We start from the raw sequence: 25,231 nt of genomic DNA on the forward strand, positions 1-25,231 counted from the left end.
GCTACTGAGGCTTCTGCAACATCTGAGATCCAATCTGACTTCAAACCAAAAATCCTGATGGCCTACTAACTGCAGATAATTCAGGTCACTAACAACTTCCCACATGCTTGTTACAGAAATGCCCTGTAAAAGCTCTCTCTCCCATAACAAGCTAAAGCTTAAAGATGGCCCGATCAGAGGCTACACTGCCCAAACACTTTTAACTTGCCTTTCCTCTTTGAAATAGATTTAAGCTCTTTCTAAAGACTGAAATACAGCTGGGGAAGAACCCGTCCTTAAAAACCTCAACAAACTGACAACCTAACAGATCGTTACACAAACCCAAATCAGAACATAGGAAACTGCAACAGAACTGAGATCTGCTTAAGCAAGGCTTCGGGCCGCGTTTATTGCAGCTTGCTCTTAAGTTGAAGTTCTGTGAAAAGAACGCAGAGGGAAGATCCAGCAGGTATCAGTTTCTACTAAAGTGCTAAATCTTCAACTTTTTAAGAACTTTGGTGATTTTGCTTTATACAACATTAGAGCAAATATTTTGGCATTAAAGGCCAAAGTCCACTTGTGCTCTCAGGCTTGCCCACGTGCTCAAAACCTGTGCTCACCTGCGAAACAGCACACGCTTCGTCTGGGTTCTCTAGACGCAGCAGTGAGAATTCAATCAGGACTTTACAAGCTGCTGCCACTGACTGCAACTGGTTTCTTGGTACTGAAAAAAGCAGATGCTCGCATCACTCGGCACGAGTTTTTAAATACTGCAGTGTAACACGCTCTTAACGCTTTCAGTAAAACAGAATGCTACGCAACATGCATGCATATGCCATCTATCATGTTTAATACACAGACAATATAAATTCAGTCTCATTAAAATGTAACACAAGAAACGTCAGGAAAGCAAGGATAACGCCTTCTACCCAGAGAAATTAATACAGATAGACGTAACAGCTTCCCTAGCAATGTTTATTATTTAATACTGGCAGAGCTTAGAGAAAAAGCACTGAAGGACAAGAAACAAGTTGAACAAAAGCACATTTTCACTGAAATTGTCTGATTCTTTCAGCCAAAATAATCTAAAATATTTTGTGTCACAGTGCTTTGATCATTAATTCCAACATAGTAACATATTCCAAAAATCCTGACAATGGATTTAAACACTTAATTCAAACGAAGATTATTTTCCTAATTGAAGTCAGACAGCAAATACGCAACCGAAAAGTCAACGCCTCCCAGTACTCAGCGGCCAAACGCTCTTATGGGCAACTTTCCCTTTCCATCTCAATTGACATTCTGTCAATATGAGATTTAGCAGCACTGGTCTCACGCACTACATCAATATCTGACTCAGAAACAGGGCCTGAGACAAATACCAACTCTGGGCAACTTTTGCTATACCCTAGTCATTATAAAGAAGCAGAGGATGGTGAACACTTACTTAGACCGCACACAGTAGTGATGTAATGCGTTGAAAGTGCAACGAAGGAGGAGTAAAAAGGCTCATATTGTTTGTCGTGGTGCAAGATTTCCGATTCACTGCAACAGGAGAAGAGGAGGTACGTCAATTCGATACAGCCCAACAGCAGCTGCCATGCAATGCTCAGAACGTGCTGTATCTATTACCACACGTAAGACAAGACCATTAAAATCACACGGTCTTTCCAAATCAAAGTTATGGGAACAGAATCTTCTCGCAGCAGATGTATCAGGATCACTACCTACGCTGGAAGTCTAAGGAAGCATCTCCCAATATCACCAGTATTTCTCCTTTCGCATCATCAACAGGTCAGCCTCTCTAACAGCCTCTCTCCCCGTCAATTAATCTTTAAATTGGTCTAAACTCAGCTGCCCGTAAAGTTTGGGCTGTTTGGTTCTGCTAACGCTAGGCAGGATTTGTCAGGACTGGAACCCAGGCATCCCCGTTCTGTTGAGGCACAGAATCGACAGGATTTTTTCTGCAAAACAGAAGGATCCAAGCGGCCAATTGCGTGACAACAACAAATACACAATGCAGCATCTGCACAAGCAGGAGAGTGAAGAGTTTTGGCAGGTAATGCACAACCGAGAAAAATACACCCACTGTCACCAGCCTCATGGGCAGAGACTTGCAATGTCAGAGATCTGCATCGTTTTATCATTTCTCTCTGCACAGAAATCAACACGAAGCTCAGAGCAAGTGAAAATTTAATGCCAATTCAAACCAAAATCAAAAATCGTAAAGCAAAACATGCATTAACACATTGAAAGTCAAGTGTCTGAGGCTTCTCAGCGAGGCTTGCTGGCCAGAGAGAACACCTATTTGCACACAGAAGCAGCCCGTTAAAGGCAGCTGCAGTAAAGCTTCACATCGCATCCCATCTCCACAGACCTGAAGGCAACCACACCGAAAGGAGAAACCGAGCTCTGCCTGCACGGCCAGGTCAGCCCGTGCTTTTTCCTGTGACAGAACTAAGCGGTGTGGATACCTGCTTATTAAATGCCTACATTGATTGCTTTCCCGTTTGCAGACGATAGAAACTTTCATTCAGAGATGTGAGCGAGCAAGTCGGAGAAAACACTACACGACAACTTCACTGACCACTTGAACCTTCCTTGTCAAAACACCAACTTCTCCATCGCTGGCAGAAGACCTTACTTTTGGAGGGGAAAAAACGTAGAATACATTATTCCTTCCAGAGAAAGGAACAGGGAGAAATACTGAACAGCTTTCAAGCTTTGATTTCCTAGTACTGAGGCATGTTTTTACTTAGTCTGCCCAAAAAGCTGAAGTAGAGAAGTAGCTGTCAGGCTTCGCTTGAAGTAACTGAACAGTGCAACGTGGCTGAGGTTTGATGTCTCGCTCACCAGGCTTCACCTCACCGTCTCCTGCCAGAAGCACGCTGATGGGTGACAACCCTGGGACTGAACGCGCAAAAAATTTGTGCTCCATGCTCCAGCGCTGGCTTTGCTCACCTACTGCTCCATGGCCAACTCTAAATTAGCAGCAGTAGGTGGATGCAATGTGTTTTAAGAGAACAAATTAGAACAATTTGGGAATAACAGAGCGCAGAAGGAACTGGCAGCTCCTAATTACCATGCTGCTGCATAGGTCAGGCTGTGCAAGACACGATAGCCACAGGTACAAGAACAGAAAGATGCAGACCCCAGAACACAGCAGGGAATTTCACATGAACTGGACAGTATGAGGTTTAAGTTTTATTTAAACAAGTCCTGGGCTTGTTATGTTAATGAAAAGTGAAAGGCACCTCTCAGCTGATCGTCACCATCAAGTCCTTGCAAATAAAAAACATAAGATAATAGCTTCATCTGTGATGTGCTAGAGTGCTTTTTTGTACATACGGTGAAGTTTAATAACTTTAGGCTACTGTACTGTGATTTATTGCTTAAATAACCTGTGATTACCAGGGAAAAATCATTAGTCACGTTAACCAAGAAGCCCTCCCATCAGTATCAAATATAACAGCAGCAAATACCATCCGTTTCTCAGTTCTGCTTCCAAATCTCAACCAGGCTAGAAATAGACCCTTTATCTAAGGCAGCAGGCACAAAGCAGCCTCTTCCTTGGAAAGGCACAACAGCAGGTGCGGTTCCCTCGCTACTGAGAACCATTCCTGAAAATCAGCCTCTTCTGACTGTCCCAAACTGTGTAAACCTGCAGCTGGGTCTTTCCAAGTCAGAATTTCTACGATCTGTGTCAATTAGAGGCCAGAGCCTATTAATTCCTAAGTACTTGTACTAATAAGAGAATACCAGGGAGCTGATGATACTTAAAAACGAAACAGATGAGTTGTCAAGAAAACAAGCGTGTTACTTTATTTTGAAAAAAATTACAGTAATTTCACTGCTGTTACGGCAGAAAATTTAGCCTCTTTGGGGACAGTACCAAGCAACAGCTTCACTAAAAGATCAAACAATCATATTCTGAAAATAGACAATGCACTTGAATTAGAAATCTCAAGATAAGTTATTTGTTAGAATAGAAGGGCACGATTCCATGCGTGAACGGGCTATTCTTTCCCTCTGTGATTTGCCACGTGCTGCGCACCAAGGCGTGAAATAAAAGACACTGCCCTGCCCCAGGCCCGCGAGTTGCACTGAATTCTGCTGGGTTTCAGCTGCTGCCAATGCCAGGCACGCAGCTCAAACCTAGGAGAAGAATTGCTGAGGAGGTTTTGAGAGGAAAATGGAGCCATCAGTTCCACTAACGGAGGAAACAGACCTCTCCCAGAAGTCAAGCACGCCCACTTGGTGTTTTGGTGATGTTATCCCGCTGAAAGAACCCAATAACAGAGTTGCACGTGGAAAAGCTATGCTAGGATGGTCCCCCGACAAAAGATGAGCCTAAGAAGCACTTGAATCATGTCAATATTCAGTATATGCAGCTTTCCAGGTGAACCACAGCCATACAAATATATATATAGGCACAGAACACTGACTTGAAGCACCCCTTGTGTGTATGTTCAGCTATTCTATATTTAGCAAAACACCACAAGGATCCACTTTATTATCTTCCACAGCGCAGTGTTTGTAGTTTTTTTGTCTCCTAACAAGCAATTGTGGTCAGGTTTGTATCTTTGTAACTGGGCATAACACCGTGCCCTCCTTACCCAGCGTTTTAGATCCCAGAATAACCCATAAATTAAACCGAACGGCTCCAGACAGCCTTCTCGTGCTGCGTGGAAATGTTCTGAGCCTGCTGGATGGGAAACAACGGGATCGCTCCAGCAACCCGAAAAGCAAGCAGCGTTGCGCTGCGACCCCAAAAGCGCTATGCTGTGACCCCAAAAGCGTTATGCTGTGACCCCACAAGCCGAGCAGCAGGGCGGAGGGGACGAGCCGGGGGGGAGGACGCTCGGCCCCGGGCAGCTGACGGGAACAGAGGCGAAAAATAACGGGGTGCCCGAAGGGGGGGGGGCGGTACCGGGGCAGCGCGGGGCCGCCGTTATCCGCCGGCCCCTATTCGGCCCCTCCGACTTCCCCCAAGCACCGGCTGAGGCGCACGGCGCCGCCTCACGGCCGCCATCCCGGGAGGGGGGGGGGGGGAGGGGGGCGAACCGGCGCCGGGAGCGGGCCCGCTCCGTCCGTCCCCGACCCCTACGCCCAGCCGGGGGCCCGCCCTCACCTCTCGATAACGGAGGCGAGCAGCTGCGGGAGCTCCTTCATCTCGAAGGCCGAGTAGGAGGCGGAGAGCAGCGGCCGCACCGCCACCTCCCAGCCCGGCTCCGCCGCGGGCCCGGCGCCGCCGCCCGCCGCCATCTTGCCGCTGTGCTTGGCCGGGGGGGGGGGGGGGGGGGGGGGGGGCGCGGGGGGGGCCGGAAGAGCCTCCCCGCCTCCCCCCCGCTGCGCAGCACGGGACGGGAAAGCGGGCACTGCGCAGGCGCGCGGCCCGCCCCCGCCCCTTGGAGGAGGAAAGGCGGCCCGAAGGTGGCCCAGGCGCCTGCGCACTGCGTGAGTCAGCGCCTTTGGGGGCGGCGCGTGCGCGGTGAGCGCGGCGCGGGGAGGGCGGGGTTTCGCTGAGGTAAAAGCGGCTGCGCACCAAGCACCAGACGTTTAAAAGTGGAAGAGAGCGGTGTTACGATAAATACAGAACGCGGAGAGACTTCACAATCGGCTTCCTCCTCCCCCCCGCCCCTCCAAGGCCCGACGAGGCAGCTTCCCCCCCGCATTCGGACAAGTGACTTTCACCTCACGAGCCCCCAGCCCCACCGCTGGCCTCCTCCATGCAGTTCCCACAGGTCACGTTAAATCGCAGCCGGTGTCAGTCCGCGTCCTTCCCTCACCACGATCTCAGTGAGAAGAAGAGGTGAGCATCCACAGAACACACGCCTTTAGTATTATCTTCACTGAAAACAGGGATATAAGGGGAGTGCAGATTTTAGGGCTTTAACAGAGACTGCAGGGAGGTTTGGGAGTGTTTTTGTTTTTTTTTATACAGTCACAACAGATTTCTGTCTCTTCACCACCTCTCTTCCATTTCTCCTCAGGAAGCATACCGTTTTGTTGTACAAGCAGCTTTTCCTTGTACATATCTTCCAGCAAAAACGCAAGATTAACGGTTACGTTCATCATGGTCACTCAGGATGGAATCTAACTGAACCCAGGGGCGATGCTGGGGCACAGATCACGAGCCAGCCCAGATCCCAGGTACCTTCTCCAGCCTCGTTCTCATCACCCACAGCCTTAGCGCCAGGCACGGTTCAACAGTTTCACCTGAGCCAGTCTCTTTGTGATCATAGTAGCAAACACCAGCCCAAAGAGGACACTGCTTATCAGCACGTAGTCGTAGTCATCTTTCAGGACATCAAACTGCTTTGATGGGTACACTCGGGTCTGGTAGATGTCCAGGCCATACGCAACAACCTAGAGAGACAACACTGTGAGCAGGTAGCACAGCATCCTGCAGAAAATCATTTACATTAAAAAAGAAAAAAACTAACCCACATCTACAGTTCTGATTAAAAGAAGAAATAATTAAGCAGTGAGCAGCTACATGGTCTGAAGTTACAGACCTGCTTGCCACAGGCTACCATATCACACTGCTCTCCCCACAAATTCCACAGCTCTACATAGAAGCGTTTCCCTTGTACTCACCAAACAGGTAGACTCTAGACCAGAGGGGGCTGTATAAATCCCTCTTATTTGGGATACAGTTTGATTGTAGTTGATAAACCTCTCAGCATGGATCTGCACATCAGGGGAGTATGGAATCAAGTTCTCTTCTCTGAAAGGTATTTAAAGAGAAATCAAAACCTAACTAAACACAGCATTCAAAGGACATCACCTAATCATCACAAGCTAGTGAACTAAAACAGCAAAATCAGCAGCTTTTCCCCAGTGCAGATTCTTTTTTACTGTAAGACAAACCAAGCATGCCAGCTGGATCAGACTACACTGGAGCAGCCTCCTTCTAGAGTTCTGAAGTTTTTTTGTGTGTCACTCCTAAAAACTTCAGCCCATTAGACAGCTACTTCTTAGAGTGCAGACAACAGGCTTTTTGCTACTAGTAAGGCCTGCTGTAATACAGACATATATTCTATTGCCACAGACTGGGAGCAAAGTAGCCTCACTTAAATTCATGCAAGAATTGCCCTTAGTCTGTCCAGGACAAATAGTTCTACTTAACATTATGTTATGCACAAAATCCATCACTATTCAAAGCTGTCCAGGAACAACCGTTATTGTGCTTTGCCTACCTGGTCTGCTCTGTAGGGATCTCTGGGCGACGAGGATCCAGCAGAGCCTTTGGAAGAGAGAGGATAGCCCCAGAGGGAAGCCCAACTGCGCATTAAAAGAAGTGCATCTTAAAAATGGTCATTTCTGACAGCATTTTCTAACGACTAATACAAACGCTCTCCTGGTGTGCATTCTAGCACTTGCCAGGACTCCAAAGCAGCCCACAACAAGCAGGATCTTAGCCAGAGAACTTCATCTGAGCACACTTATGCAGGTAACACAAACACATTCAGAACAAAGCAGCACACACTTACTGAGCAAGTGACGGCTGGTGATGCCTCGCTCAGTGATGGTGGCTTCCATGGCACTGATAGCAGAGGGGAAGATATAAGATTGCTGGAGGACCTGAGGTAGAAGCGGGCGGTCCAGGGAGCTGAAGGCTGTGGCATTGTATTGCTCCGTCCCCTCATACAGCTCCAGCACAGTGAACTCATTCCGACGTGCTTTTGTGTTCCAGTACTGATACTGAAACGAGAGGGTTTTTAGGACTGCAGAGTATGTCGAGTCAACAGCAGGAAATCACAGAGGATGGTCCAAGCATCTTCTGCACAGAGGTTTGTCAACTGGCCCTATCTCCTAAATAGGAAGGACAGAATAATACTCCTTACCACCACCCAGTTCTCCGAATGGACAATGTGGACAGGCCCCTTTGCTTTCTTCTGTACCGAAGAGTGGATGATTCTGCCTGTGACTCCATCGATCAGATATATTCCAATGAAAGTGCGCTCGTGATGTGTATCCGTGCTCTCTGTCACCACAGCAAGCAGGTTTGGATTCAAGGACTGTAGCAGCAGGAAAAGAAAAAACAAGTGAAACCCTTGCTTTTAGTGCCACAGGCAACATGTTTATCGGCATTTCATCCAGGACTAGTCGTTTAATAAACAAAGTATCCTATTCGCACAAATCCTGTGGAGAAACCAAGCAGCAATTTCCCCATCGTCACATGTTTGACTGATTTAATTCCTGCAAGAAAAGATTTTATAAACAAAATCTGCATCAAAATTAGCATCATCTGCAGGAAGGTATGGATATTGAGATATATATATATATATATATATATGAAAAAAATATGGATATTGATACATATAGGAAAAAAGGCATCACAGGACAAAGATTTAATCTCAGCCTAGTGCCTACAAAAGGTGTTGAAATCTTCCAGTGAGCTAATGCATCAACAAAAAGTTCCTACAGCACCTTATAGAGAACACTGCGATCTCCCATCACACGGCCTTGTGAGTGCACATGCTCATTGGATCTCTTCCCTTTCACTGTTACTATCTTTTGTACTTCAGTGGGTATGAACACCTCCCAGATCTCCTCCGTTGTAAGGTCCTGCAAGGAAAAAAGCACGACGTAGGAGGTTTTATCTTGTCCTCAGAAACCATCTTCACCAGTAAGACAAAGGGAGCTTTCTCTGCTTCTAGATTTTAAAATTTCTGAGACACATTTACAACCTAGAAGTCATAAGTGAGCTGAATTACTTCTATTCCATGCCAAGCTACATAAACCCATTGAAAAGATCTAGCATTATCCAGTAGACATTTAAGAAAGTAAAATCACTTAGATTGCAATACATCTCCCACACCTTTTTCAGCCTGAACCCAGACAGCTTGCCCTGCTCAGCATCCACGAGATAAAAGAAGATAGAATGGGCTATTTCTTCTAACTGACGAAGAACATTCTTAGTTGCTGGGAAAGCTGTAACCTGGAAAAGCAAAGAAATTTAAACAGGTTAAAAATGAACTGAAAAACAAACAAACAAACAAACAAACAAAAGAAAAAAACACAGGCAGATTATTTGAAACGTTTTCAACAGGATGAAGTCTGTCTCATCAGGATAACCTCCTATTTTTGTGTTAAACGCAACTCACAGAATCACAGAATTGTAGGGGTTGGAAGGGACCTCAAGAGATCACCAGGTCCAACCCCCCTGCCAAAGCAGGTTCCCTAGAGCAAGTTGCCCAGGGAGGTGTCCAGACGGACCTTGAATATCTCCAGAGAAGGAGACCCCACAACCTCCCTGGGCAGCCTGTCCCAGCGCTCCGTCACCCTCACCGTAAAGAAGTTCTTTCGCATGTTGGTGCGGAACTTCCTGGGCTCCATTTTGTGGCCATTGTCTCTTGTCCTGTCCCCACAGAGCACTGAAAAGAGGTTGGCCAAATCCCTCTGTCTCCCATACTTCAGGTATTTATAAACATTGATAAGATCCCCCCTCAGTCTTCTTTTCTCCAAGCTGAACAGACCCAGGTCTCTCAGCCTCTCCTCACAGGGGAGATGCTCTAGGCCCCGTACCATCTTTGTTGCCCTTCGCTGGACTCTTTCCAGGAGATCCCTGTCTTTTTTGTGCCAGGGAGCCCAGAACTGGACACAGGACTCCAGGTGAGGCCTGACCAGGGCAGAGTAGAGGGGGAGGATCACTTCCCTTGACCTGCTGGCCACGCTCCTTTTAATGCCTGCCAGGATCCTGTTGGCCTTCTTGGCCACCAGGGCACGCTGGCTCGTGGCCAACCTGTCGTCCACCAGGACCCCCAGGTCCTTCTCGCAGAGCTCCACTCCAGCAGGTCATCCCCCAGCCTGTACTGATACGTGCGGTTGTTCCTTCCCAGGGGCAGGACTCCACACTTGCTTTTGTTAAACTTCATTTGGTTTCTTCCTGCCCAGCTCTCCAGCCTGTCCAGGTCTCGCTGAATGGCAGCACAGCCTTCTGGCGTGCTGGCCACTCCTCCCAGCTTTGTACCATCGGCGTACTTGCTGCGGGTGGACACTATTCCCTTGTCAAGGTCGTCGATGAAGATGTTGAACAAGACCGGACCCAGCACCGACCCCCGGGGAGCACTGCTAGTCACAGGTCTCCAGCCGGACTCTGTGCCGCCGACCACCACCCTCTGAGCTCAGCCAGTTCTCAGCCCACCTTACTGTCCACTCGTCTATCCCACACTTTCTCAGCTTTGCTAGCAGGATGTCGTGGGAGACAGTAACAAAAGCATTGCTAAAGTCAACGTAGATGACACCCACTGCTCTCCCCCCAGCTGGTGATGCCATCACAGAAGGCTACGAGGTTGGTTGAACACGATTTCCCCTTGGGGAATCCATGCTGACTACTCCTCATAACCTTCTTTTCTTCCAGTTCCTTGGAGATGGCATCCAGAACAAGCTGTTCCAACACCTTTCCAGGGACAGAACAGGTAAGACTGACTGGCCTGTAGTTTCCCGGATCCTCCCTAAACATCTTTTTTTGATTTTTTTTTGAACTCAACATCTTTTTTTTGTTTTGTTTTGCTCCAAAAGCGAGAGGAGTCATTAGCCACAACATGAAGCAAACTGTCTGCAGGCAAAGCAATTTACCTTGTACTCATCATCGATCAGAAGCAGTACTTTGGCATAGTCTTGATCCATTATAGGCAGAAGCAAAGTCTGAAGAATCTGACGCTTCAAAACAGGGGGTGCTACTTGACTTCTCTTCCCAAAGATAGGGTTAAAGACATACAGAAAGCTCATTTTGGTTTCCTAAAAAAGATGCAAAACTTTAAGTCAGACAAAAAAGGTAGTTTTCTACCTGTTACCTGCCAGCATTGACTATTCCAAAGTATTCTGCCTGGACACTGTGTATACCACTGAAGTGATTTCTCTATTGAGACCACATTGTGAGGGATAGAGGAAAGGGACTCACCTTGTCCTTAACAAGCAAGGTGCATTGCGGAGGGTGGGGGAAATGGGCTGTTGTTCTTTGGACCATCAGCTTAAAAGAGGCACCTGGTCTCACATTCCTGAGGTACTGCTTCCACAAGATGGTGCCAGAACTGCTTTCAATACCAAAAAGCTGAGCAGAGAGACACAGTAAAACCAAAGTTAATAAGAACACATCTCTCACGTTCAAGTACTGCATCCTTATTCCAGGTATGACAAGGAAAAAGAGTTTCAGTCCCTATCCAAAGCTACCACAAAACAATCTGCACATCTCCTCAAGACATTCTACTCAAGCACAGGTAGAAACAGGAGAAATTCAGTGCTGAGACTCTAAACTTCAACCCAGAATCAGGTTCTTACCATGACTTCCTCACCTTTCCCGAAGCGGTGACCATCACCATCATTTTCTGGAGGTTGAACTCATCTCTGGCTAAATTGTCAATGTTAATCTCATTTTTAATCTGACTCCGGGGTTTCCTGGCATCATAAAACATTTTCCAAAGATGGGCAGTCCAGGCTTGCAGCAGGATAAGCTGGGAGGACAACCGCTTCAGAAACATCCCCAGCAAACCATCTGCGAATAGACCAATGGTGATAACAAGGGGAAAAAGGTTACATCCCACTCCACAATTACCAGTCTTGAACAGCAGAAAAACCACAGCCATGCACAAACCTAGGGCAACCGTTTGCCTCTGCCTTCCCATGCAGAAAAGCAGAGTTATCGTTATCATTTGTGACAGACCTTCTAGCATTTACCAGCCTTCTTGCCACTAGTGTAGTTCATTCCAAAAGACATTCTCACCAACCGAAAGCAAACCTTCCTGCACAGTAGATGATCTCTTCCTTAATATTCCTTCTTTCTTGCTGGCAGGCTTGCAGCAAGTGCCCTCCTACAGCTAACCCACCTACAAGGTCAGTATCTCCCTCTGCACTCATCACTTAGAGCGACAAAAACACTTGTAGTTAAAAAATACTTAATTCTACCCAATTAGGGTTTATACTTCGCTACTTGAAAGGAGCAAAACCAGCAGACTTCACGTATATTTCACCACTGGGAAAGCAAGCAGAAAGGAGATCAAGTTCCACTAGAAGGCATTAGTCAGAAGGATTAGACAAGGATTAGACAACACTGCATGCAGTCTGAGGTTACCTTGAATGGCTGCATCCAGGACAGCAAGAAAAACAAAACAAAGCAAAAACAAAAGCTATTGCAAAGGAGTCTTCCAGAAAAGGGCACTATAAGAGGATCAAAGGGAAATATTTAAGGGAGATGGCCAAAATCCCTCCTACTGCTGCTGACTATTTTAGACTCTAAGAATGTAATACATTCACCTGCTCTGCCTTTGGCACTGAACTTTAAAGTTTAAACAAATATGGGTTTACTTCTGCTCACTTGAATTGCCAGGAGTAGAAATCTCAATCTCAACTCTCAGCTCAGATGAAAAAGAAAACATTTGTTCAGGAAGAAAAAATAAACTCATGCATAATCTCATTAAGTCTATGGCTTACCTGCTTTCTTTCCAAACTCTCCCTCCAACTCAGCCTGCGCACCTGTGAGAGGTAGATCCACCATCTCCAAGCTCACCACTTCTGCCAGTGACTCCTCTCTACTCCATAAAACTTTTCCTGGTAAGAAATATGAGTAAGATATTGGAAAAAAATCAAAATAAAGTAAGAGCATACCACATATCTGTGCTATGCCTAGTTGCATTAGCTGGTGTTGCTCATAAAGCTCTTTTCATCTTAATCTCTGAGAAAACACTTCTGGAGGAAAAATCATTTTACTTGGTATAGAAATATCTTCCTGGTGCTTCAAATGCAAATCATTGTTCTTCATTAAATACAAAATAGAATATATCTAATAAAACACACTTCACTTTTTCATGGGAAGACCAATACATTATGCAACTGGAGCCACTATTGGAAAAAAAAAAAAAAACAAAGCACAAGAACACTAAAACCAATTTAATGTTTTAAAAGGGTTGCAATCTATAAAGTTTATTCAAAATATAAAATATTTAATATTAAGTATGAACTTAGAGATGCCTTTTAACCCCTATAATATTCATGTCACCGAAATGGACTTTCAACCCTTTGTCCAAATCAGCATTTCTGCCATGAGGATTTTTCCTGAAGAAACTTTGAGGAAACTTTACAACGCAGCTTAGGCTCTCACCCTACATTAAGATTTTTGAAATCTGAAATAAATAAATAAAAATAAAAATCCAAAGGCTCTGTCTGTACAAACAACACCACAGAACAGTTTTCTATGAAAGATGTGAAAGGGGGTGAAAGACGATGCAAGCCTCCAGTATCTTTCAGGAGATATAGTTTCAGGGGATATAGCTCAAGAGATTTCAATTCATTTTGGCAGTTTCCAAAGAACGCATTCATAAGGTACGAGGACTGGGTTCTACAGCACTGGAATCTTCTTTTCCTACAACAAGAAGGTATACGCTGGTAAAAAAACAGACCAGGTTAGCTGTTCGTGCCAATTACCTGGCTGCTGAAGGAACAATAGCATGTGGTCTTCTGTTTGCACCAATGCTCGATAGCCCACAGAGTCATCCTTCTTCAGGAAAACTTGGATATATAGCTGGAAAAAAAAAAGGCAAGCAAAACAGTAATGATCACATCACCTGCTTGGACAAAAGCAAAATCTCAGGCCTTTGAGGTGAAATGAGCAAACAGTACAATTGCACACAGTAATCCTTTGCTGTCACAGAACACCTCGCATCTCATCTGGACAGCTCTACAAATCCTGCCGAACCAGGGTATGAAGGGTATCACAAGTCTCATAAATCACAGGATTGAAGTAATCTCTCCCTGCTCACCTGCTCTGGTTTGGCACCGTTATGCTCCAGATTAAAGGTAATTGTGGTATCCAACAATCTTTGTCCAGTTTCAACCAGGTAGAGATTAATATTGTAGGTTTGATTGGAACAGGTTAAGGATTCCTGTAATATGCAAAAAAAATGCTGAGTTAAACTTAAATGCCACGCCAAATTCTGCACAAGAATTTCATGTTGAGCAAGAACTATGGCTTCAAGATGGTTTTGCGTTATTTATGTGGAACTGGTACAACACCTTTTACATTTTGCTCCAACAAGGAAGAAAAGGGACTGTCAAGTACTTCTGTTCTTGGGAACAACCCGCCTTATACCTGTTTCTGGGAATCCTCCAGAGTATTTCCTGCATGAAGGTCATCAGAATTTCCAGGTTTCTGAAATGAGGATGAGAAGAGGTAACGTGGCTTGAGTCCCCAGTGAAAGTATAAAAGAATTAAAATGTTTTTTGAGTGCCTGACAAGTCTCAGCTTGACCCTGAAATCAGGCAGGAGATAGTTCTGATAAAGTTCACATCAGTAAAGTAGACTTCTAGGTTACACACAAACTCCCTAGCCAAAGCTAAAAAAAAACAGGCTGTACACAGGACCGCGTGCCTCACCAAGCCAGAGGTAGCCTTAGCTGAATGTAATCAAGATCTGCTTGCATTAGCATTAACATCCTATGTCCAAGAAGGTAATTAAATCCTGCTCTCTCAAGTTGCTTGTCATCCCTTGGCCTGTGAAGGAAAACACTTCCACCCCCGAGGAATATCCACGCTACGGAGCTCTGCTAGCTACTTAGTACCAGCAAATTGGACCAACCAGTTCACTCCTGCAGGTCAGCACAGCAGCCACAGTCTTCTCTCCAGTTGTTGCAAAGCTCACCAGAGCTGCCTGAGGAGGAAAAAAAAAAAAAAAAAAAGGCAGCAGAAAGTCACAGAACAAACAAGAAAAACCCCAAACCTCAACAAAAACTACCAATGAAACAAATTAAGTCAGAGCAGAATTAACAACAGATGAGCTTCCGCAGTAAATTTTTAAATTGTATTGTTTCACCAAAAAAAAGTCTCTAAAACTGAAAATACTCCTCAGAGAGGTCGCATAGATACACACATCCCTCCATCCACCTCAAACCCAGGAAGCTATCTCAATGCTGACAGTTACCAGCAACCAAGTATAACAAAACCCACGTTTGGAAACATTTCAGTTGATACTATAAATGAAATCAAATGGTTTTCAGATGTTGCAGCAGAGAACGCAATTGAAAAAAAGAAACTCAGCAGCTCGTTAAAAACACTTAGCACAGGGGTGTTTGTTTTAAACAATTTTAAGCTGTAATCGGCCCTCTCTGTTAAATGTTCCTTTTTTGGTTACCTGTTGGAAGTCTCGAAGGTGGCTGAGCAGCCCGTGTTTGTACTGCAGCAGAGAGAAGTGGGTAGGAGACAATTGCAAGAAGAACTGAGTCCGTGAAGCATTGGTTAGATTGGGTTGAGTGGCCAATACCCTGGGCTGGAAGCCATCAGCAAACTCCAGGTCAAGTGACTGTGGAAAGGAGACAAGCATATGTTCTCATGAAAACTTTTCCTTCAGTGAAACTAATAGCTTCCTTTTATCAGTAGCAATACACACTTTATGAAAAAGTTACATCAGGAAAGAAAAAAAGAGAGAAAAAGCAGGGAGAGCTGGATTACTCTTGAAGCAAAGCTCTGGAGACATCAACCCAGAAGTACTAATTTAGACACAATATGTAGTTTTCTCTCCTTTCCCTCAATTTCTGGATCATGCTCCCCCCAACGCACACCTCTTCAGTCGTTCTGCAGTTTGAGAGGAGAACTGCTGGACTCCCAGGCTCAGTCAGGCCCCAGATTAGTTGGACAATGAATTGTGTACAGTCCTCTCTCAGCACTGCTCACCTGCAGCGGGATCTGCTTCATCTCCTGCTCTGTCTCCAAGGAGCAAACGTAAAGAGAATGCGTATCCACGTCTGTGCACACCAGCACTGCCTCCCCCACCACGCTGCATGCTCCGTTTAAGCTCTTCAGCCACGGGGCTGCCACTCTGGCCTGCCAATTGAGACATGAATAGATGAAGATGTCAACGGCATAAAAGCCTTCAAAGAAAACTTGGCCACAGCCAAAGATATTTAAGATAGAATTATTTTTGCACATGACCCTGGGATAAACTATCAGGCTGTGATTTCCAAAATGGTCTTGACTAGCAACTACAAGGACAATTAAGATTGCTTTCAGGGCGTTCAATGGTGAAATCCATTTCTTGGCCAGTAGGCAATGCCATGGTGAAAGGGAAGTTCAACTGCATCACGCTAACAATTAATTACTCTGCACAACACGTTTATTAACATCAAGCTCAACATTTTGGATCCATGATCAAGCATTACCTGTTCTGTGATTTCTCCATCTTCTACACTGAACGTTAAAATATTCAAGTGGCTCTGGGGAACGATGCCAAGCACATGGATCACTCCTGTCCCACGGGAATATAACAGCTGGTACCGAGTACTCTCGCTGCAAGAGAAGCAGTGGTGATGAAGCACCACCTTCTCATGTTATCGTTTCCAGAAGCGTAAGACAAGTACAGCATCCTTTCATCCCCAAGGCAACAGAGTCTCTGTCAGAAGTTTACGCTTCTACTGAAAATACATTCTCACCTTTCTGGCAAGTGTTCTACCCATTTCAGGTGCCCATTGGACAGGTAGTGAAGGGAGATAGCTGCCTTCTTCAGGACTGCCACGTACTTCACCGTGTCCTGTAGCCCCACCAAACTAGCTGTCTGGAAACTAAACACAAGTCAGAGACAATAAATTAGAAAGTTATCTTCAGGACAAAAATCACCCTATTTGAACACCCTCTTCAAATGTTTAAAACCTATCTAGAACTAAAACTTACAAGGCACTTTAACTATCGTTGCTGATTTTGAGCGAGATCATTTGGCTGGAATCTAAATAGCCCAATGCAAACATGTTTAACATTGTATATGGGAAGAAAACACCTATGAAAAAAAAATGCATCTTTTCCTACAACTGGTTAGCTAAGACACAAAAACAGCATTAAATTTAACTAATTGTGCATTGCTACGGAACTTATCCAGATGTTATTTTGGAAACCTCACATCCAATGTATCCCCATAACACAAATCCAAAGTAAGAGACCCCTTTGCTCCTTTCTAGACCACCATGACAAAGCGAAGAACACAGTTCAAACACAAGTCCTACCTGCCAGTGTCCAGTGACGTCTCCCAGTTCAACCCTCCGATGTTGGTCTCCCACGAACGCAGAATGCGCCCAGCATTGGACACGGTGATTGCATCTGCTCAGGAAACAAACACAAAACTTACGTCCACCACAACTCCACAAAGCGAGGAGCTCTGGCAAGCCCAGCAGTTCAACACACGGCCGAGATCCTGTTTTAAGGACACTCGCTCACGCCTGCCCCTTCTCCTTACCCTGTCCGTGGATCAGCATCGCGTCTATCGCTCCTTCGGGGGTTCCTTTGTCTACATGGCGCCACACTGAAAGAAACACGGTTAAATAAGAACGAGATTCACTCCCCAAGGGCCTTCGGCTGTTGTTATTTTTAAAGCCAGGCTTTTCGCAGCGAAAAGCTCCAGCAGGGCGCAGCCTGCCCTAAGGAAGCGGCTGAAGCTCCTCAGCCCGGCAGGGCAGCACCCGGCTCAGCACCGCGCTGCCCTCACCGCCCCCCCCACCCCGTCACGCCGGTCGCCCTCCGGCCCCCGGGGGCCCGGCTTCGCTCACGGATTTCGCCGTTCCTGGAGCTGAGCGCGGCCACGACGTTCTGCTGGGTGGCTGCCAGGAGCTTCTTGGAGCCCTGCGCGGCCTCCAGGGAGGCGAACTTCAGCTTCCCCACGTACTGCTGCCTCCTGCGGGGACAGGGGACGCGGCCCGTGAGGTGAGCCGGGGACGGGGCGGCCCGGGGGGCAGCCCCCCCGGCACTCACCAGTCGAATTTCCCCACTTGGTCCTCGTAGACGGCGGCCGCCAGCGGCACCAGCAGCAGGACGAGGAGGAGCGGCGCCCACGGCCCCGCCGCCATGGCAGCAGCCCGCCGAGCTCCCGGCGTGCCCCGCCGCAGGAAGCCGGGGCTTTAAAACCTCCCCGGGGCTGCGCTCGCCGCTGCCTGCGCGCAAACCCCGACCCCAGCGCCTCGGCGGAGGCCTCCCCGCAGCAGCCCGATCCGGGTCGGGGCGAGGAGACGCAGCGGCCGCAGCCCCCACCCGGGGAGCCGGCGGCAGCCCCCGCAGCGGGGCCGCCCCCACAGCCGCCCGCCCGCCGCCGCCTCTCCCAGCAGCCCCCGCGGCGGCCGGGGGGGCCTCGAGGCGCGGCGCCATGCCGAAATCCAGGCGAGACCGCAAGGGTGAGCTCCCCCCTCCCGGCCCCGGCCGTTTCCTCCCCCGTTCTTCCTCTTAACGCTCGCTCCGCTCCCCGCAGTGTCCCTGACGCGGACGCCCAAGAAGGGGCTGGAGGCCAAGCAGGCGCTGATAGCTGAGGTGAGCCCGGGCCCGGCGCGGCGGCCGCGCTTCTCTCTCCCCCCCACCCCCCGTTCCCCTCCCCGCTGACGGCTCTGTCACAGCTGCGGAGATGCGCGGACATCTACAAGCGGATCTTCGTCTTCTCCGTCGCCAACATGAGGAACAGCAAGCTGAAGGACGTCCGGAACGCCTGGAAGCACAGCCGGTGAGCCGCCGGCCCCGGGGTGGGGAAGGGGGGATTGGGGTTTAAGGCGCTTCCCTCCCCTTCACCTTCTCTCGCCGCAGGATCTTCTTCGGGAAGAACAAAGTCATGATGGTGGCGCTGGGGCGGGAGCCGAGCAGCGAGTACAAGGAGAACTTGCACCAGGTGGGTGCTGAGGGCAGCGGGGGATGCTTGCAAGGGCCTCCCAAAGCCGCGGCTGGCTTGGGCTGGCCGTGGAACAGAACAACCCCCTCTTGGGTTCGCTTGGTTCCCCTTCCCGTGCGTATCGTGTGCTGTTTAACTTGCTCCTGCACACAGATGTGCAAAAAGGGTGGAGAAGAATCAAGGGTGAGTGTTAGAAATGGTTCTAGGGTCTGGTTCAAGGCTTATCCCGACATACAGGACTGAACTCTAGAAAACAATGGCCTGGATGTTGCCTCAGCCCCCCCACGGCTTATTTCTTCCAGGTCAGCAAGCACCTGAGGGGGGAAGTTGGTCTCCTCTTCACCGACCGCACCAAAGAGGAGGTGGATGAGTAAGTATGCGTGTAACCGAGTCCATGTCACGGCCGTAACTCTGAAATGCAGAACGGCCTTTCTCATCTCCCTGACTACCTCACTTACTGCCGCTCTGATTTGTGCTACCTTGAGTAGCAGCGCTGGTTCTTTCGGTATTCCCAGCAGTGGAGAGCAGCGCAAAGCCCGCAGTTAAGCACTGCCTTCCTGTGCTCCCTACGAAAACAAACAAACAAAAAAAACCTGGAGCAATCTGCCCAGGGAGCATTCCTGTAGCTTAAGCTCTCCTTACCCATCTGTCTCAGCTGGTTTTCCAAGTTCAGGGAGGTGGACTTCGCACGAGCAGGGAACAAGGCAACTTACACCGTCACGCTCGACACAGGGCCCTTGGAGCAATTTCCTCACTCCATGGAGCCTCAGTTACGGCAGCTGGGATTGCCAACAGCTTTAAAGAAAGGTACGTGAGGCGGCTGCTTCGGTTTTGGTCTGCAAAGTCTGTGCAGACAGCGTTTTAAGGAGAATATTACAGAGTCAAGTGTAATGAGAACTGAGTGTTGGAGAAAATCTGGTGGACACCTTTCTCCTTGTCCAGGTGGTGCTCAAAGTTTGCTTTTTTTTTTTTATTCCTCTTGCACCATCCTTCCCAAACTGAAGTCACGGGACCAGGAAACCAACTGACTTTCTGCCAGCCTTTTTTCAGTGCAAACAGCTGGGCCTAGCCTACAGCCAGCACACTGGCATCCAATTCAGAAGCCAGATACATTTTGTTTTGTTTTTAGGCTATTTCAAGAGCTTTTGTTCCCGCAGGGGTGGTGACGTTACTTTCAGATTATGAAGTCTGCAAAGAAGGGGACGTTCTGACCCCTGAACAAGCCCGTATCCTGGTGAGTACCCTGACATAGCGCCTGCACAAGCCAGTATTTCCTCTCTGTTTCTGCAGAGACAGAATCATTAATTGTTCAGTTAAATTCTGCTCATGGGTCTCAGTTCTCAGACCAAGGTGGGCAGTCCTTGGCATCAGTCAGGGCAGTGCAGTGAGTACCCTAATGGGGGTGCCAAAACTCCGCTTTGCCTCTGCAGCGATAAAGCTGAAGGCCAGGGTTTAACAGCCAGGTTGAAAAACCAGTAATCGATGATGTTGGAGGCCAAGGTGGTTGTTCAGTAGGTGCTATTTAAGTGTCCCTTAAATACAAGCCATCAAGGAAATGGGCAGCACCAACTCTTGCCTGCTAGGGAAATTCAGTTCCACATAATATTTCTCAAAACCAGCTTATATGGTACCTGTATTGTTTAACTGGCCACAGAGACAGCAGCGCAGAATGACACGGTTGTGCTCTATCCTAGAAACTCTTTGGCTACGAGATGGCGGAGTTTAAAGTGACCATCAAATTTCTGTGGAACTCCGAGACAGGAGAATTCCAGAAGCTTGTGGGAGACTCAGAGGAGGAAGAAGATGAAGAGGAAGAAGACAATGACATCTGTGAGGACTAGCAGCAGTCCTTGTGTTTGGATGTTAGATCTCTGTTTTAGAGATGGAAGGGGGAGGATGTTTTCCTTCCCTGTTCATGGGGAGAGGATGCATGACTAACTCAAATCTTGTTAAAAGAAGATCCATGCTTTTTTAATATAAGTGTATATAAAACTCCAGATTGTTGTCAGTGCTGTTTGAGTGCTGCTGGGATCCAAGGAACTCCCAACACTTCTGTTTCATTAGGGTCCATTTTAGCTCTGTAGACAACTTAGGCCAGGTTTATTTCTGTGTGCAGAGTTGAAGATTCTAGCAAATGCTTGAAGCAGGCATTTCCCTATCTACACCAACTACTTAGTAATTCTTGTTTTGACATATCTTACCTAGTATCAGGTGTGTTGTTACTGGTTTGGGCTCTTCTGATAAGAGCAACTGACACCAGGGAAATACCAGCCACATTAAAGCTCCACAACTAAGAGACAGGGAGTGGATTAGAAAAATGCTTTATTCTTTTACATAATTATTTAAGATTCCTTATTAACTGAAAGCAGCACTAGGACCTTCACCCAGTTCTGTACTCTATTTTCTCATATTAACTGCATCTTTAAATTACAGCATGTGCTGTGTAGAGGCAAAGTTCTGTGAGGGGAGAAAATATAAAGCATTGCCCAACGCACCGAGTGCTGAAGGGGTAGTGTAGGCACAGGAACGTGAATCATACAAAGCTTCGTTACTACAGGAACAATCACAACCTGCCATGTCAATCAGAGGGGCAGCATGGGCAGGTGCCTCTTGTGCTTCCAGAGACCTGTGCTCCACACTCCTGCTGAGCCGCTCACGGCACCAACTTGCTTTTCCCTACCCCAGTCTAGCGGAAGTAGTTGGGGCAGTCGTGCGCGGTCAGGTTCCAGGCTTTGTCGAAGGCCTCCACAACAGGCAGGAGCAGGGGCCCCTCTTCGCTGTAGTCAAGGTTCTGCTCGAGCTGCTCCAGGTTGGACATCCCAATGATAACTGCGTCTCCCAGAGAACCCTTGTAAAGCAATTTGAGGGTAAGCAATTCCCCTTAGAAACCTAGCTCACCTCCCAGGCTAAACCTTAAACGTTTCTTTCTGATAACACAGTAACTCCAGGATGTTTACGCAACTGATGCAATGGAGTTCAATTTGCGTGAACAAACTCCAAGTTGCCATCTCCAAATCGTGCCTACCCCTCAAGGCTGCCAAATCCCCCTTTATGGGGGTGGCAGGAGCCGTTCTGGGGAGATGGGGAATATAAACAGTGATTTGCTAGTCCAAGGAAAAGCTAAGTCATCTCCTCAAGGAAGCTGGCTGGTTGGGAAACCAAGACCAAGGTAACTGGCACTTAAAATCTTCCCTTTCTTCCAGTCCTATGAACACAAGATTATGTGGGGCAACTGCTGACTTGCCCCTACATCCTGATGGGCAGAGACCGCACGGTGCTTTTCATCTTGGACCACCACAAACCCACAGGATATTTAGATTAAAAGATAACTGTATGCAGGCATACAGCAAACCACTGTGTGCTGCAAAAGCTGCCCAATTCAGGTACTGCTGCACAGGCTGCTTGGTTACGGCCAGGTCAAACTCTCACCTGCAGTTTGGAGTGATTGTACAGCCAACGCAAAGCCGCAGAGGTCAGGCTCGGGGGGTTGGAACCATAAGCGTCTTTCAGAGCTTTTTCTACTAGGGCAATTCCTTCAAAATTGTGCTTCTTCCAGTACCTGCAAGAAGAGAAATCAATGTTACTGCCCTTATGAATCACAAATCTATATTCTAAACAAATATGAAAGGCTTTTGGAAGCCTCATACAGCCATCTGTAGCCCCCCCAAGGACTTCCACAATCCGCCCCTGCAAGTCAGGGGGAAGCTGAGCCTAAAAACCACTCTGAAAAGCTCAGTCATGTGCCACAGCCACGTTCGGAAGAAGGAAGCGAGGTGCTCAGCACCGTTACCCCAATCCTGAACAAGGGCAGCACAAAGGCTGCCCTGCAGCAGCCCAGAAAGGACACAAGCCTGCATAGAATCGCTGCACAAGATTTGGTCAGTTTTGCTTCCTCACAGCAGACTGTAAGGTTGGGATTTTTTTGTTTTTTGAAAATGTAGCCACTCCTGTCCCATCTCCCTACTCTCCCAGGGGTTCAAGACACACCTGTCCCTGTAGGCTTGAGCCCAGTCATTCCCAAAAAATCTTCCAGTGGGTTGGCGTGTGTCTTTATCCTCATACTTGTACTTTCCAGTCAGCAGCCCTCCTGCAAAGGGTCAGCAGCATGTTTAGTGATGGGCTGGCTCTTCTACAGCCCCCATTTCACGTGTTTTTGTCTCAAAGTCTCCTTGACCAGCTAGGCATCTAACCCGGATGATGCCTTAACAAATTCCTGTGACCGCATACCTATTTTGGGCTCTTTCTCCTTTCCAGTGGCTGCATCCCTCCAGCCCACACCACCCCGCAGCACCCCTCCTTGCCCACCCCTCCCCGTACCAGCCAGGGGATTGTAGGCGTAGAACCGCAGGCCGTAGTGTCTCAGGCAAGGGAACAGCTCAGCTTCCACCTGGCGAGTGGTTGCGTTGTACATGCCCTGCACAAAGGTGAAGATGACAGCCTCAAACACCAGCTCACGATAGCAGTGATGTATACAGGATGGCTGCGGGCCTCCCAGCGCGAATCCTGGCTGGTTAAGTCACGACTTAGATCTGCTTATCAGGTGGCACCTAGGTATCGTTTAGCAGTGACACCAGGCCTGTCTGCCAGCAGCAACTGTTTATTTGCAGAGTAATGCCCTTCTATCCTTCGTTAGGCTTTTCCTCTCATTTTAATTTCTGCTCATAAACAAAACTGGGCATTCTGGGATCTGTACTCGCAGCAGATATGCAATCTGGGAAAATAATTTAGCTTTTTACTCATTCCTGAAAAAAAAAATACATCTGCAGCAGCAAGATTCCTCAAAAGTGCTATTCCCATTAAGTGGTGTGGGAGTGCCCCTACCTATGGATCACAGCTTTATCAATCATGCATTAAAGGATCTCAAACAGCCTTTTCCCCACCCTTCCCTGACAATACTATTATCTCATCCAGAAGAGTGGCTTCAGGTCATACCAGCTGATTAGCTGCCTAGGAACAGACCTACTAAAGGACTGCAAACAATAATGCAGAAATTACTTCAGTTTCACATCACACGACTCATTAACTCCAGAAAAAATACCACATACTCAGCTTTTTCTGGGAAGTGATCTCACTCAACTTGCTCATCACGCGTGTCCTGAAAAGACTTTCCAGCCTAACTGCAGCAGCTTCCTTTTTGTGTTTTTATCTGGCAGACTGGGAGCCAGTCTCAGATTTGGGGCTCCCAGCCCCTGCTTGATGGCGACTGACCATTGCTGTCTGCTGTTATGACACAACCATGTGTGTGTTGTTTTGGTCTGAAGCCTCAGATTCTTTCAGTTCAGTTTGTCTCAGCCTCCACAAAAGATCTGCTGGACCGTGGAAGGTCCACATTCCTCACCTGGTACACAGTTGGCATCAGCCAGTTGTTGTATTTGCAGATGGTGCAGATTTCTGCGACCTCCCATGCTGCATAGTTTGATAGTCCGAGTTCTTTAAACTTTCCCTGTAGAGGAATAAAAGGGTATTCAAAGCCAGGCTTTAAAAGTGTGTTTGTGAACAGTGCAAGATGTGTATGGTGAAAGGGACAGTCACTGAAATTTAGTCCAGAGTTCTCTGCTCATCCCTGTCCAGCTCTTCCAGATGATTATGGATTATAAGACCTAACAAAAACATTTCCCCTATTTTACATTCGTTTTGAATTCACATTTCCTGATTTCAGTGGCACTATTAGATTACTGCAGTTCAGCGATTCTTCACCCACTACCAAAACTAATCTTAACCTTGTCTGTTAATGCAGCTGAAAGCAAAGTTCACAAGTTCTAACGTTTCCAAGTACTCTTGAGAACAAAGTGCACCACGCGAACCACGTGAACGTGCAAGAGTGCCAGTTGTTTGGCTTCCCCCTGCCCTTCTGGGTTCCCTAATCCTAGCACCGTGCAAACCCCGCGCTGCACAGGAGCGCAGCGAGCAGCCTGCTTTAAACAGGTGGCGGGAGGGAATCAAGAGACGGTCCAGGCCTGGACTCCCCACTTTACTTCTTTGTGCAGCTCGTTGCAGGCGCGCAGCGTCTCCTCCACAGGGGTGCCATGGTCGGGGGCGTGGAGGTAGAAGAGCTCCACGCTCGTCCTCTTCAGCCTCCGCAGGGACTCGTCCAGCTGCGACCGCACGCTCTCGGGCTTCAGCGTCTTCCCGTCCCAGGGATTGGCCTTGGTGGCGACTTCCACTGGCGGAGAGGGAACGAGCAACGATGAGCGGAGGCCCTTCGGGAAGGGAACGGGGAAGCGGGGGCCACAACCCGGGCGGGCTCGGGGCGCCCAGGGGACGGCCCCTTCTCCTCAGGGCCGCGGGTCGCGCACGGACCCCTTCCCCCCTTCCCCTCGGGCCCCTGCGGGCCGCCCCCCCCCCTTCCCCGTTACCCGAGTGCTCGCCGGCGGCCAGCAGCGAGCCCAGGATGCGCTCGGACTCGCCGCCCGCGTACATGTGGGCGGTGTCCAGCAGGCGGTGGCCCCGGCGCACGAAGGCGCCCAGCAGCGCGCCGCTCGCCTCAGGCGCCGCCCGCCGCCCCAGCTCCATGGCGCCCAGCACCACGCCGGGCCGCGCGCCCCCCGCCGCCATCGCTGCCGCCGGCACTGCGCATGCGCGGAGGTGGGGGGGGGGGGGGGGGGGGGCTCCGCCCTCGCTGCT

At 48.2% G+C, this 25,231-nt stretch overlaps 4 protein-coding genes across 8 annotated transcripts in view; 1 reads left to right on the top strand and 3 right to left on the bottom strand.

Annotated features, from left to right (window-relative positions):
* The window catches only part of UBR4 (ubiquitin protein ligase E3 component n-recognin 4), a 78,353-nt gene extending 73,081 nt beyond the window's left edge, over nt 1-5,272 (bottom strand). For all 5 annotated transcript variants that reach the window (XM_066982009.1, XM_066982008.1, XM_066982007.1 and 2 more), the window contains exons 1-3: nt 5,111-5,272; nt 1,427-1,524; nt 600-703 (exon numbers count right to left, since the gene is read on the bottom strand). In XM_066982009.1, the coding sequence (XP_066838110.1) occupies nt 600-703; nt 1,427-1,524; nt 5,111-5,244 (336 nt within the window). In that variant the 5' untranslated portion in view covers nt 5,245-5,272. The remainder of the gene's footprint in view (nt 1-599; nt 704-1,426; nt 1,525-5,110) is intronic.
* A 528-nt stretch (nt 5,273-5,800) lies between these two features.
* EMC1 (ER membrane protein complex subunit 1) lies at nt 5,801-17,842 on the bottom strand. Its single transcript, XM_048048708.2, has 23 exons — nt 17,710-17,842; nt 17,508-17,632; nt 17,198-17,263; nt 16,968-17,061; nt 16,404-16,532; nt 16,134-16,260; nt 15,649-15,798; nt 15,110-15,277; nt 14,558-14,629; nt 14,072-14,131; nt 13,743-13,865; nt 13,408-13,504; nt 12,418-12,534; nt 11,283-11,482; nt 10,892-11,041; nt 10,567-10,728; nt 8,807-8,926; nt 8,416-8,553; nt 7,830-8,003; nt 7,476-7,686; nt 7,182-7,266; nt 6,580-6,709; nt 5,801-6,348 (listed from the first exon to the last, which is right to left on the bottom strand). Exons 1-23 carry the CDS (start codon nt 17,802-17,804, stop codon nt 6,169-6,171), a joined length of 2,973 nt encoding a protein of 990 aa, XP_047904665.2. The 5' UTR covers nt 17,805-17,842; the 3' UTR covers nt 5,801-6,168.
* Nucleotides 17,843-18,049: 207 nt separating this feature from the next.
* On the top strand, nt 18,050-20,604 carry MRTO4 (MRT4 homolog, ribosome maturation factor). The gene is made up of 8 exons (XM_048048709.2): nt 18,050-18,125; nt 18,200-18,258; nt 18,342-18,445; nt 18,526-18,607; nt 18,910-18,977; nt 19,263-19,414; nt 19,765-19,841; nt 20,302-20,604. Exons 1-8 carry the CDS (start codon nt 18,098-18,100, stop codon nt 20,446-20,448), a joined length of 717 nt encoding a protein of 238 aa, XP_047904666.2. The 5' UTR covers nt 18,050-18,097; the 3' UTR covers nt 20,449-20,604.
* A 308-nt stretch (nt 20,605-20,912) lies between these two features.
* AKR7A2 (aldo-keto reductase family 7 member A2) lies at nt 20,913-25,183 on the bottom strand. Its single transcript, XM_066982011.1, has 7 exons — nt 24,964-25,183; nt 24,583-24,770; nt 23,946-24,050; nt 22,925-23,021; nt 22,595-22,694; nt 22,037-22,166; nt 20,913-21,455 (listed from the first exon to the last, which is right to left on the bottom strand). The coding sequence occupies exons 1-7, from the start codon at nt 25,160-25,162 to the stop codon at nt 21,294-21,296; spliced, it is 981 nt and encodes a 326-aa protein (XP_066838112.1). The 5' UTR covers nt 25,163-25,183; the 3' UTR covers nt 20,913-21,293.
* Nucleotides 25,184-25,231: the final 48 nt, after the last annotated feature.

This window comes from Anser cygnoides, chromosome 23 (genome assembly GCF_040182565.1).
Source record: "Anser cygnoides isolate HZ-2024a breed goose chromosome 23, Taihu_goose_T2T_genome, whole genome shotgun sequence".
NCBI classification, from domain to species: Eukaryota; Metazoa; Chordata; class Aves; order Anseriformes; family Anatidae; genus Anser; species Anser cygnoides.

Bases quoted from the DNA above. Each gene is read 5' to 3' on its own strand.
- MRTO4 (XM_048048709.2), top strand. From the start codon at position 18,098: ATGCCGAAATCCAGGCGAGACCGCAAGG. The intron at 18,259-18,341 runs GTGAGCCCGGGC...GCTCTGTCACAG, and splicing joins AGCAGGCGCTGATAGCTGAG to CTGCGGAGATGCGCGGACAT. The intron at 19,415-19,764 runs GTACGTGAGGCG...TTGTTCCCGCAG, and splicing joins GCCAACAGCTTTAAAGAAAG to GGGTGGTGACGTTACTTTCA.
- AKR7A2 (XM_066982011.1), bottom strand. From the start codon at position 25,162: ATGGCGGCGGGGGGCGCGCGGCCCGGCGTGGTGCTGGGCGCCATGGAG. The intron at 23,022-23,945 runs GTGAGGAATGTG...ACCTTTGTGCAG, and splicing joins TGATGCCAACTGTGTACCAG to GGCATGTACAACGCAACCAC. The intron at 22,167-22,594 runs GTGTGTCTTGAA...CTCTTCTTGCAG, and splicing joins GCTCAAGCCTACAGGGACAG to GTACTGGAAGAAGCACAATT.
- EMC1 (XM_048048708.2), bottom strand. From the start codon at position 17,804: ATGGCGGCGGGGCCGTGGGCGCCGCTCCTCCTCGTCCTGCTGCTGGTG. The intron at 13,505-13,742 runs GTGAGCAGGGAG...TTTTTTTTCCAG, and splicing joins ACGGTGCCAAACCAGAGCAG to CTATATATCCAAGTTTTCCT. The intron at 12,535-13,407 runs GTAATTGGCACG...ATTTCTTACCAG, and splicing joins ATTGTTCCTTCAGCAGCCAG to GAAAAGTTTTATGGAGTAGA.